At 46.2% G+C, this 12,964-nt stretch overlaps 1 protein-coding gene across 2 annotated transcripts in view; it reads right to left on the bottom strand.

Annotated features, from left to right (window-relative positions):
• PRKCH (protein kinase C eta) overlaps positions 1-12,964 on the bottom strand; it is a 200,214-nt gene that overhangs the window by 25,351 nt on the left and 161,899 nt on the right. For both annotated transcript variants that reach the window (XM_077265566.1, XM_077265574.1), the window contains exons 11-12: positions 6,862-7,000; positions 6,035-6,223 (exon numbers count right to left, since the gene is read on the bottom strand). In XM_077265566.1, coding sequence (XP_077121681.1) covers positions 6,035-6,223; positions 6,862-7,000 — 328 coding nt within the window. The remainder of the gene's footprint in view (positions 1-6,034; positions 6,224-6,861; positions 7,001-12,964) is intronic.

The following is a 12,964-nucleotide window of genomic DNA, read 5'->3' as shown; positions in this document are numbered from 1 at the left end:
CACTTCCGTCTTTCTGTCTCACAACACCGCTACGTCATCATCTCGTGAGACCGCAATGCACTCTTGGGACCGGAGCGCGCAACAAGCATCGGGTACCGGCCACTCCAGGTGCAACAAGCATCGTGTACCGGCCGCTCTAGGAGGTGCAACAACCATCAGATACCGGCCGCTCCAGGAGGTGAGTATGTAACTTTTTTATTTTAATTCTTTTTTTTTTTTAACAGGGATATGCAGTATACTATGTGACTGGACAATATACTACGTGACTGGGCAGTATAACTACGTGGCTCTGCGCTGTATACTGCGTGGCTCTGTGCTGTATACTGCGTGGCTCTGCGCTGTATACTACGCGGCTCTGCGCTGTATACTACGCGGCTCTGCGCTGTATACTGCGTGGCTCTGCGCTGTGTACTGCGCGGCTCTGCGCTGTGTACTGCGCGGCTCTGCGCTGTGTACTGCTCGGCTCTGCGCTGTGTACTGCGCGGCTCTGCACTGTGTACTGCGCGTTCTGCGCTGTATACTGCGCGGCTCTGCGCTGTATACTGCGCGGCTCTGCGCTGTATACTGCGCAGCTCTGCGCTTTGTACTGCGCGGCTCTGCGTATATACTGCGTGGCTCTTCGCTGTATACTACGCGGCTCTGCGCTGTGTACTGCGCGGCTCTGCACTGTGTACTGCACAGCTCTGCGCTGTATACTGCGGGGCTCTGCACTGTATACTGCGGGGCTCTGCGCTGTATACTACGCGGCTCAGCGCTGTATACTGCGCGGCTCTGCGCTGCATACTGCTTGGCTCTACGCTGCGTACTGCGCGGCTCTGCGCTATATACTGGGTGGCTCTGCGCTGTGTACTGCGCAGCTCTGTGCTGTGTACTGTGCGGCTCTGCACTGTGTACTGCGCGGCTCTGCGCTGTGTACTGCGCGGCTCTGCGCTGTGTACTGCGCGGCTCTGCGCTTTATACTGCGCGGCTCTGCGCTCTGTACTGCGCGGCTCTGCGCTGTGTACTGCGCGGCTCTGCGCTGTATACTGCGCGGCTCTGCGCTGTGTACTGCGCGGCTCTGCGCTGTGTACTGCGCGGCTCTGCGCTGTGTACTGCGCGGCTCTGCGCTGTGTACTGCGCGGCTCTGCGCTGTGTACTGCTCGGCTCTCCGCTGTGTACTGCGCGGCTCTGCGCTGTGTACTGCGCGGCTCTGCGCTGTGTACTGCGCGGCTCTGCGCTGTGTACTGCGCGGCTCTGCGCTTTATACTGCGCGGCTTTGCGCTGTGTACTGCGCGGCTCTGCGCTGTGTACTGCGCGGCTCTGCGCTGTGTACTGCACGGCTCTGCGCTTTATACTGCGCGGCTCTGCGCTGTGTACTGCACGGCTCTGCGCTGTGTACTGCGCGGCTCTGCGCGGTATACTGCGCGGCTCTGCGCTTTATACTGTGCGGCTCTGCGCTCTGTACTGCACGGCTCTGCGCTGTCTACTGCGCGGCTCTGCGCTGTGTACTGCTCGGCTCTGCGCTGTGTACTGCGCGGCTCTCCGCTTTATACTGCGCGGCTCTGCGCTGTGTACTGCGCGGCTCTCCGCTTTATACTGCGCGGCTTTGCGCTGTGTACTGCATGGCTCTGCGCTGTGTACTGCGCGGCTCTGCGCTTTATACTGCGCGGCTCTGCGCTGTGTACTGCACGGCTCTGCGCTGTGTACTGCGCGGCTCTGCGCTGTGCACTGCACGGCTCTGCGCTTTATACTGCGCGGCTCTGCGCTGTGTACTGCGCGACTCTGCGCTGTGTACTGCGCGGCTCTGCGCTGTGTACTGCGCGGCTCTGCGCTGTGTACTGCGCGGCTCTGCGCTGTGTACTGCACGGCTCTGCACTGTATACTGCGTGGCTGTGCAATATACTACGTGGACATGCATATTCTAGAATACCCGATGAGTTAGAATCGGGCCACAGTCTAATAATCATAAGACTACGGATAGTGGTTTGGAATTGTGCTGTACTGTCACTTTAAGAGCTGATATTATCTGACAAAACTTGTGACCTGGTGAGCTGATGTAGACTTCATAGGAGTTGGCATAGTAACTGTGTCTGACTGCGCATATCAATGAGCTAATCAGCCAGGTGGCAGTTATTTTTAGAAATTGCCTCAGAAACCAGCCCATTATAAACGTATAGGAAAATTTCTCCATTGAAACGCATTGAAAGACTTTTTTCAAACACAAATTGCGCAAAAACTACAAATCCGATCGGCACGAAAAATACTTAGCACACCTCTTGGGGACGCTGGCTTCGAAATGACACCTCACTGGAGTCTGTGAGTTTAGCGGTTCGGGCCGCATTACGTGCGGACTGAATAATAAGAATAAGAAGAAGTTTACCACGGTGGAATAACAGTATAGTGCTTTGTTCCAAAGCACTATAAATATAAAAACCTGATTTAAACAATAGGTCATTTTCTAATTATGCCACCCAGGCCTGATGGTTATTTCCCTGACTATTCTTCTGTCCTAAGTGGAAAGACCCAGCACCATAATGAGAGAGTAATTCCGATCCTTACTTCTATATCAGCCACTGTACATGTCCAATGCGCCAAGACAAAGGTGGCATCAATGCCCAACACCAAGACACGTCTTACCCAGGCACTCTTCTTACTCACTGAAGAAAACCCCAGATAGAAGGCTCCTTCATAATTCCAATGTCAAACACTCTTTCTGCATGTAAAATATCATTTTTTATTACTCTGGTGGCAGAAAATCAGGATACCATGTTAGTCCATCTCATTCATGGCTACCTGATGCCAGTCAGGTTTGCATTGGCACATCTCCAGCAGCAGAAATCCCCCCTCCGACGGCTGAATACAGGCTCTGTTACAGCTTTAGCAGGTGGAGAAAGTAAGTGACACATTTACAACTAGTTCCAGAAATTATATAAATTGGATATTTATGGCGATGTGTCACAAGATCTGGAGTAAATTCCCTGCACTGCTGTGCTCAGGATCCATGTGAGGAGACAGTGAGCGACTTGTCTGAGCTCAGCACTCTGGATAATATTTATATTATTTCATATCCAACTCTATCTATCTATCTATCTATCTATCTATCTATCTATCTATCTATCTATCTATCTATCTATCTAATATCTATCTATTCCATGTCTACATTGCCTTGTGAAAGTATTTGGCTCCCTGGAACTTTTCAACCTTTTCCCACATATCATGGTTTAAACATAAAGATACCAAATATAAATTTTTGGTGAAGAATCAACAACAAGTGGAACACAATTGTGAAGTTGAATGAATACTTTCGCAAGGCACTGTATCTATTCTATCTATCTATCTATCTATAACGGCCTTACAGGGTTAGCCACGAGCCCGACAATCCTACAAGTATAATACAAACCCTCCTGAGGATGGGGTTTCATGGTTTCCTCCACAGGAAATAAATGAGACTAAGCAACACGACAACGACGGGATTTTACACCCTTAACGCGGAGGATCCGAGGGAGTGGTGAGAAGATGCATTGAATTTCCGCACCGAGAGTAATAACAGCGCAAGCAAAGAATGACAAGAAATCCAAAAATATCTCTACTCCCATCCCCTCAATATCCAGTTCTCAGGAGGACGAGAAATGTAACATCCCCAATGTAAGATTTTTTGGCTAAACCCCATTTCGACCCCACTAATAACAGCCAGGCCTCCTTGTGGGGTGTGCAGATGGTTGGTGCGATGCTCCATGGCCTCTGTATATGTGTGAGGAGTGCGTGACTGGACTGTACGGGGATTAGACAATAATGGCAGAAAGGATTTATTAGACATGTATTAAACTATTTATGATGGTGCGTCTTTCTATGATTGTCTTTTAGAGGACAATTAAAGTGAATCTATCCCAGCAGACAAGCTCTGAAAAAGCATTGTTTCATTACCAAGCAGAACTCCTAAGACTTCTGACCAGCGTGGCACAGTATACGGGACCCCACGGGGCACTGAATATAGAGTTTTTGAACAAAAAAGGAATAGTTAGCCCAAAAGTTTATCCAACATTAAATTATATGAAGGGTCCATGAAATGGAGATCCCCTAAACGTCTAAAATTATGGGACTGTTACAAGTGCCCAAACCACCCTTACAATCCGATTTTGCTCCAATTTACCTCCTAGCAATGAAGCTGGATGAGCTTATCATACATGCACTGCACATGCCCCATGAATTCCACCCACTCGACATACTCTGTAAGTGGACAGCCAAGAGACCCCATACACTTTAGATCTTCTATCATTCTGTATGGGGGCCTTTAAAGTGTCAGGGTGTATAGTGACACATCAACCTGAGGAATGGCACAATATAGAGATAAGGCAAATTGTCTCTTCAGAGAGGAAGAGAGCTAGAACTCTAGTGCCACCTATTGGAAGTAGCAATCCTACAAGACAAAGTCGACCCTTTAACGAGCCTTGTCACATGACTTTGGATAATAGCCAATCCAGAATCTCAATTTGCAGACACTGTTTCGGGGTACTGCCCCTCGTCAGTGCAAAGTGGAGATCTGGTTTGGCTGCTTGAGAGGCGTCCGACCGATATCCAAGAAGTATCGTTTCTACTTGCGGAGATTGACATGCTAAGCATGCCAAGATGAGGAGACTTAAAGCCGCAATGCTTAAGTCTCCTCATCTCAGTTCTCTTCCTCTCTGAAGAGACAATTTGCATAATTAGCAAATTTCCCAGAGGAGCATTGCGGCTTTAAGTCTCCTCATCTCGGCATGCTTAGCATGTCACTCTCCACAAGGAGAAACGATAATTCTTGAATATAGAGATTCTGATGCTCCGCAATTGTTATTTCTCTTGAGGAACACAAGTACATAATAAATCACATGTGTCGGGGAGATGACAGGTTTATACAAAGCATTAGTTATTGGTTTGGATGTTGTGACACATATTTTCACAGCTGTGAACCTTTGGGCATCCCATGCAGGGAATTTATTATAAAAGCTAATGAAGACAGCAGCACCCTCCATATACAAAACGCTGACATCCAACCTATATTACTGGGAGGGTCAATCCAGTCTCATTAGAGAAAAATCTGAAACTGGCTACAAACAGAAGGTCTGAAAATGAAAGAAGGAATTGAGATTTTTGATCGAAACTTGGTGCAATATTATTAACTAAAAGTCACCACTAACATACAGCTCTGGCAAAAATTAAGAGGCCACCACATCAAATCCCTGTCATGGGCATCCCAATCTCCAGACCTGAACCCCATTGTAAACCTCTGGAATGTAATCAAGAGGATGATGGATAGTCACAAGCCATCAAACAAAGAAGAACTGCTTAAATTGTTGTGCCAGAAGCAGTGTGAAAGACTGGTGGAAAGCATGCCAAGACGCATGAAAGCTGTGATTAAAAATCATGGTTATTCCACAAAATATTGATTTCTGAACTATTCTTGAGTTAAAACATTAGTATTGTTGTTTATAAATGATTATGAACTTGTTTTCTTTGCATTATTTCAGGTCTGAAAGCACTGTTTTTGTTTTTTTTTTAATTTTGCCTATTTGTCTTTGTCATAAAAAAAATACAAAATTTATTGCTTGGAAATTCGGAGACATGTTGTCAGTAGTTTATAGACTAAGAGAACAATTTACATTTTACTCAAAAATATACCTATAAAGAGAACAATCAGACAAACTGAACATTTTGAAGTGGTCTCTTAATTTTTGCCAGAGCCGTATATAAATAAATTGTATTCCATGTCAAACGTGTCCACAGCCTTTGAGACCATATTTTTTTTTATAAATTAGCCTGAGCTTCTGAAAGTTTCCTGTCCCATTCTCCTACAGGTCAAGCACTCATCCTGAAAACGTCTACTACTCTTGCTACTATGCTTGGTGTGAAAAAGTTACATAACATCTTGAGTCTCATCACCGACGCCACTTATTCCTTAGAAAAGGGAAAGAATTTTGCTGCATTTGTGGAAATCCCATTTTGGGTACAAAATCAAGAAAGAGGAGTGTCAATAACTTATGAACATAAGAGTAATGGAAGACGTTCGTAAGAGACTTACAGCCTGCAAAATTCCCACCGCATCCTGGGAGAGCCACGCCGGGTAGATCACCTCATCATTCAAGATCGCTTCAAAGAGATCGTCTTCATTCTCCGCTTCAAAGGGGGCATGACCACAAAGCATCTCATACAGAAGAACTCCCATGGCCCACCAGTCCACCAAGGGTCCGTACTGCATCTCTTGTAATATCTAAACATACAGACAGAATATAGCTAATAGCAAAGTACGAGCTAGAGATAGACATAGACCAGTGTGGTCATCTTCTTTTCCTACAAGCTATGCATATAGCATAGACACGCTACTTTGCTGCACTAGACGTCAAGTTGGCAGCTACTACATCGGTATTCATTGCGGAGCCTGAAGAAATACGGTTGGGTGGATCCACTTTAAATCATTTTCTAGCTTATTTAAGGGCTTCTCCAGTGATATGACATTGATGATGTATCCACAGGATAGGTGATCAATATCAGATCATTGGAAATCTGACACCTTAAAACACATCATCAGCTGTTAGAAAATTATCTGCCTTGGTCACTGTACGTCTGCCTGCCGCAGGAGTAAACACAGCTGATCGGTGGGGGTGACAGGTGTCAGACCCCTACTGGTCTGATGATGACCTAAAGACAGGTCATCCATATTGTATAACCTCTGGAAGATGCTTATACACTTATGATAACAGTTGGTCAAACATTCGTCAGCTGTTCCCACTGTTTATATGGCTTTTGCCAGACACCTATGAAATCCAACATGCCCATCGAGTTGCAGAACTCCTTACACCTTCATCTCATGTGTATGGGCGCCTTTAGATCCCTACAGATCTTAGATACCTCTGGTGCAATGTAGTCAGGAGTCCCGCAGAAAGTGGACGTTGTGTATCCTTCACAAATCCCTTCTTTGCACATCCCAAAATCCGCCAACTTGCAATGACCCTCATGATCCAGCAGAACGTTGTCCAGCTTCAGATCCCTGTAAGAGATTAAAGCTTTTAATGCAACAGATGATTAACAAAAATCCCTCCAGTGTCCGATGTTCTTGGAGGAATCTGTCAAAAAAGAGCAAAAAATGTTAAAAGTGTTTTTCTATCCGATTCAGGAACCACAAATGTTCACATTTCGATTAATATGACCCAAAGTGCCAGGGCTATAAAAGGTCTGGGCAGTGAAGACACCAAGTGCGGTATGGCACAAGATGGATCATTTCAACCGTACATGTCTTAGGATGGGATTGCAGTACAACAAGGCAGAGTTTCCCTTCACAAGTCTGGAAAGGTTAGGTGTCCTCTCATATGGAACGAAGCTATCAAACTAAGAAAATCAGGAACTATAATGGGTTAACAAGAGGGGGCTTGTAGTGCGCTATGACAGTTCTCATAATGGCTCCTCGTCAGCGCCCAATATTCTGGCCTGTGCTCACCAGCATATTAGGCATATCTCCCAGACATAAATCCAGCAGTAAAGACTCGAGACTCTGGGTTGCACTGCGGCTCTGACCTTGGCGCGAGCACAAAGGATCCTTTTCTGTCCATAAGCTCCATTCCAGGAAAATCTCCTTTACACCTCACCACTTTCACATCAATCATTTTTTCCTTAGTAACAAGACTTCACTTTTTGTAAAGCCGGTGCTTTATGCGATTGCTGCCTCATGCAAAGAGATGTGTAGTCACATGGCATCAATGACCTCAGTGCTCTCGTTAGTCATCATGGGAGATGTAGTTCAGTAACGGACGGTGCTTACATTATAGTACGATGCAAGGATAACTACTGTTTGAGTCATAAGACCCATTTAAACAGCTGATTTTGGTCCAGTAATGAGCCTCCTTTGAGTATTCACAAGTCTATCGGCGCTTGTTATGGCCGGTTCACACGCGCCACCAAAAACTGTAATACGTTAATACGAGGTCTCTGTCTACATACAGCATGATGTTGTCAGCAGTACATTCACTATTTACATGGAGCAATGTGCTGCCGACAATAATGATGGCATAAACAATCTGATCATCCAGCAAATGGCTGTTTTTCTCATTTATCAGATGGCCAATAATTGGAAGAAGCGTCCAGTTGATTGCTCCTTAGTCAACCATCAGCCCGTGTAAAAGGATATATTGGTCTATGTACAGTTAGCAGTCACGTCCGGGTGCTAGTACCATATGGTGCTCAAAGACTTTAATGTAGCTTCCTAAATACTCCTATACACATTGGATAAAAGTCTGCCTCACCAGCCGATGTCGGTAAGATTGGGGGACAGTCTATTGTGTATGGGGACTCCCCATTCTTCCCCAACCGATGATGTTGGAGAAGAGAATAGGAGAGTTGGAATTTCAATGGCCGATTCTTTTGTTCTTCAGGACTTAAGTTTCTGTGAGAGGAGTCTGGCAGCGGCTCTCTTGGAAAGAGGCCACGCCGAGCTCTCCTGTGTGTGGGAAAATCGTGAAAGAGCAGTTGGCGAACTATCGGCTATGTAACTTGTAAGGCCAGCTTAGGATACCAGTTTTATAAAGGCACTTAGTAAGTGGTGGCTCTCTTATACGTGTTGTTGCTCCACTACATTCTGCTACTACAGAAGTTCTATGGACCTCAAAGTTAGTCCTCAAAATCAAGGAAGTCTACAGCTTTGACTGATGATTTACAATGTCACATTTACAATACTTCACAAGAGGGTGAAGGAGAAGGTGACCATACACATCAGACAGGCGTTGGTCAAAGTCTTGGGCAGCGGACACCTATCTCCCTCACCCATATCCAAATACATATGCATGATTGTCTGCATCCATATGTATGGGGAGAAAGAAATAATCTATGGAAACGGGGACGTCATCCTATACGGTAACCTCATCATAGGTACTTGACCAAACCATGCCATGGTCTATAAATATTTTAGGATAAATCCATGAGTCATTTTGGTTAAGAAACCAGAAGTCCAGAAATAGGACCTTGCCACCGTCTTCCTCAAGAAGAAGCGTCGATGGCACATGCCAGAATACCCAATCATCCTACTAGGGGAGAGTGTCACAGTAGGGTTGAGATTGCAACCACTTTAATTCTAGAATGATGAAGGACAAGTGTAACGGAAGCTGTGTCTTTCAGGCTCTTACTGAGAAATGAGGACAATGTTTTACAGCGATACCCTTTCCCCCATGGTAGGCTTTCATCAGTGGATGCCAATAGCTTTCTTGCTATAGTCTGCACTGGCTAAGGAAAATTTAGGTTGAATAAATATCCTACGTTTAAAGCCAAGCAGATGCCCGAGCTAGTGAGCAATTACAGCCATATGGAAAAAGAAGGAAAACATTCCACTGCTAAGAGAGGAAACGGAAATGGGTCAAAATGGTGGGTACTGCGGGTGTGACTGCCAGACTTTCATTTTTTCCCTCGTCTCTTGCCAGGAGGCATCATCTGATCTAATAGAGCACAAGGTCCTGTTTTCTGAATGTCGCAATATATAACACCGTCCATCCAGATCCTAAGGTACCACTTAAATAATTCTACAAACAGCAAGGGAAACCTGATGGAAAAGGAATAATGCAGGTCCTACAGCACCAAACCCCATCTAGTCCCCTCCGCCCTGCAAACAAAGTCGATTTTAGAAAACAGCCAGGACTGAAACCCAGATTACTGACCATTAATCATTTCTATGTATTTGGATCTTCCCATAAATTTGCACCATTTCCACCATTAACGCTGACCAAGGAGACCACAGCTGTAGAGGTAGGGGACCGGTGTCTGTGGATATATTTTAATCCATTTGGACTGGTTCTGGTTCTTTAGGACTTGCGCTCATCGCTCCTCAAATGTAGGATTTACTTACCACTTGCATTTCCCATTAAATAACAATTCTAGGCCATCTTTTCTTCACACTTTTCATTGTGTCATTCCTCTGTTCTTCCTCCTTTCACACGTTCAGTATGGATCAGACCATGAATACCACCCTTCAGCATGGATCAAACTGTGCCTGCCCTCGGCAGACTGTGCCCATCACCACGGATCGGACTGTGCCCATCACCACGGATCGGACTGTGCCCATCACCATGGATCGGACTGTGCCCATCACCACGGATCGGACTGTGCCCATCACCATGGATCGGACTGTGCCCATCACCACGGATTGCACTGTGCCAGTTATTGTTGGCACAGAATGGAACCTGCCCGTCAGAGTCAATACGGATCGGACCGTGCCAGTTATCGCCAGCAGGGAACAGACCGTGGCCTTCACCACAGATCGGAACATGCCCATCACCACGGATCAGACCATGCCTGTCACCACAGATTGGACTGTGCCCATCACCACGGACCTGACCGTGCCCGTCACTGTCAATATGGATGGGACTGTGCCCATACCCACAGAATTCACTGTGCCAGTCACCACGAATTGGACCGTGCCGGTCACAGTCAGTACGGATCAGGGAGTACCAGATACATCAGCAAGGATAACACCATGCCCATCACAGTCGACACAGATCGGACAGCATCAGTCACAGTCGGCACGGATCAGATAGTGCCTGTACTAGGTCTGCACATCTATATGATGCCAGGACCCAAAGGTTCCCAGCAGGACACTGCTCCCATCCCCCTGCTCCGCCAGCTTGTCTTCTTCCCATAGTTTTCTCCTGGTGCCATCTCTTATTGCTGTGGCTGACTGGTATATGGGAATATTGGTGCCCTACACGTCGGATTCCCAGTGCCCCGTCTTGCCAGCAGTCATTAGGACGGTGTGATCGGAGCGCAGCGCGGCTTGGAAGAAATGCAGCAGGTTCAGTAAATGAATGGCTCACAGATGGAGGCAGAAGAGACGGCTTCTAAGAGAATTACTCGGTTATGTAACGAGGATATAAATAGCGTGCCGACATGCCGATCTAAGCCGGACAGAAATCTTAAGCAGCTGAAAACCTGGATGTCAGTAATTCATTAACGTGATGGCCGAGGTTAGGGGCAAACAAACAAGTCATCATCAAATATGGATGACCAGGAGGAGACAAAGGCAGGATAGCAGCACTGGGTTAGAAAATCTCTAATGCACAGACCCTGGAGGCAATGATGGTGGCCACTGCAATTAACCCATTCAATTACCTAACTATATCATAGTAGATTAAAGCATTGACATAAAAGATTGTATACACCAGTACATAACATAAAACCCACTCAGGACACTACAGTGTAGCCTGCCTCGTCTTTCACCCCTATAGTCAGCGGCTACTGTAAGTCCCCCGATATACAGTGCCGACACTTCCAAATATTCACACTCTGCTCATTTTCTTCAGGTTTACGTTCAATCTAGGAAAAATTGGCCCACCTTGTATTAAATTTCAGCACTTCCAACATGACTCTTAAAATTATTAATGTCTCAACTTTATTCACAGCAGGGGTCAGCTATTGGCGATAATCCAGCTGCTATGAAACTATAACTCCAAGCATGTCTGCAGGTGGCTGTCAAGCCATGCTGGGAGTTGTAGTTTTATTACAGATAAAATGCCGCAGTTTGCGGACCCCTGACTCACATTGTCTGGTGTTATTTGCACTCTACCTTATGTACAAATCTGAGCACGTTCAGACAAGCAGGAGATGCTGGGAGATGTGAACTCTGCAGTGTGTAAGCTATGCAAAGCAATGTCTGGTAATAGATCTTGTAGGGGGCTTCTATAGCTGGTGGGTATGTGCACAATTTGTATGTTCTCCCCGTGTTTGTGTGGGTTTCCTCCGGGTTCTCTGGTTTCCTCCCACACTCTAAAGATATACTGATAGGGACTCACAACCTACATTCCCAATGGGGACAGCGATGCTAATGTCTGTAAAGCACTGCGGAATTAATGGTGCTATATAAGTAAAGCATAATAAATAGTTGTGCTGTACCTATGTCACTGGCGGAGAAGTTATTCTATGGCGGATTTATAGGATATTACCACCTACAATGGGACCATTTTTAATCCTTAGCCATCATAAATGAGGCTGTGATCCCTTGAATGACTCCACAATGAAGCTCAAAGCCATAAAAGTTGCAAACAATGGCGATTCCTGCACAGAAGCCCACACCTCTGTGACAACCAAACAGCATTGTTGTCCTAAGGTTCCCACCATATTGTCTGCACAAATAGAGGAAACCCCCTGCAGAGGCAGGCAGCATTCCTGCAGGGTCACCGACATGATACCCACAATGTTATATTAGTCGGGGGTAGGGTCTTTGCTAATCTATACGATGTAACCCCCTTGTTGTCCTACAGCCTAGTAGGATTTATGAATGGAGATGGTCCTTGTGAGCAATACTTCTTTTCCCCTCTGGAGGCGCTATAGGGACACTGCACACTCGCTGTACTACTTGCTGACCGAGAGCTCAGTTGGACACCAGGTGATCAGCATATGGATGTCACTGCGGATTTCCAACAGCTCCTGTATCTCTCCTTACCCCTGATACACATGCACACTCGGGTAGGTGGAGTGTGCATGTTTTCTCAATGGAGAGAGAGGAATCATTTGCAGACATGCACTCTTTTATCCAGCCAGGACAAAGGGATCTGGTGCTTCGATTCAAAGAGCCGATGCTTAGAGCCAGAAGGCCGAAACACACATCAGATGATGGAGGGTAACGCCGACTATGATTAGGGCTTTATGCCTCTTCACTATTTCATGGGTTTTTTGCTTTAACAAAAGTGGTCCCAAAAGGATTGCATAGTTGTAAAACAAGACACACACCGTCCTCACCCTCCCCAGGTCCAGTTTCCTGCGCTGCCCTAGTCTCTGTGAATTTCTTGCAGTTGTCACTGCTGCTGCGGAGAGAGCCTGCACTGGACCTGAGGAGGGTGAGGACAATCTGCCTTTCTTGTATTACAGCTATGCGTTCATTTGGGGACCACTTTTAGGAAAGTCAAAACCCCCTTCTGGCCTTTCAGTTAATCTATGAAGTGCTCGAGTCCATCAGTTTTTAGCCCCAACCTTCCTTGAG

The sequence above is a fragment of the Ranitomeya variabilis genome, chromosome 1 (genome assembly GCF_051348905.1).
Source record: "Ranitomeya variabilis isolate aRanVar5 chromosome 1, aRanVar5.hap1, whole genome shotgun sequence".
Classification (NCBI taxonomy): domain Eukaryota; kingdom Metazoa; phylum Chordata; class Amphibia; order Anura; family Dendrobatidae; genus Ranitomeya; species Ranitomeya variabilis.
The sequence above is the reverse complement of the archived record's forward strand: the minus strand, read 5'-3'. Positions and strand labels throughout refer to the sequence as shown.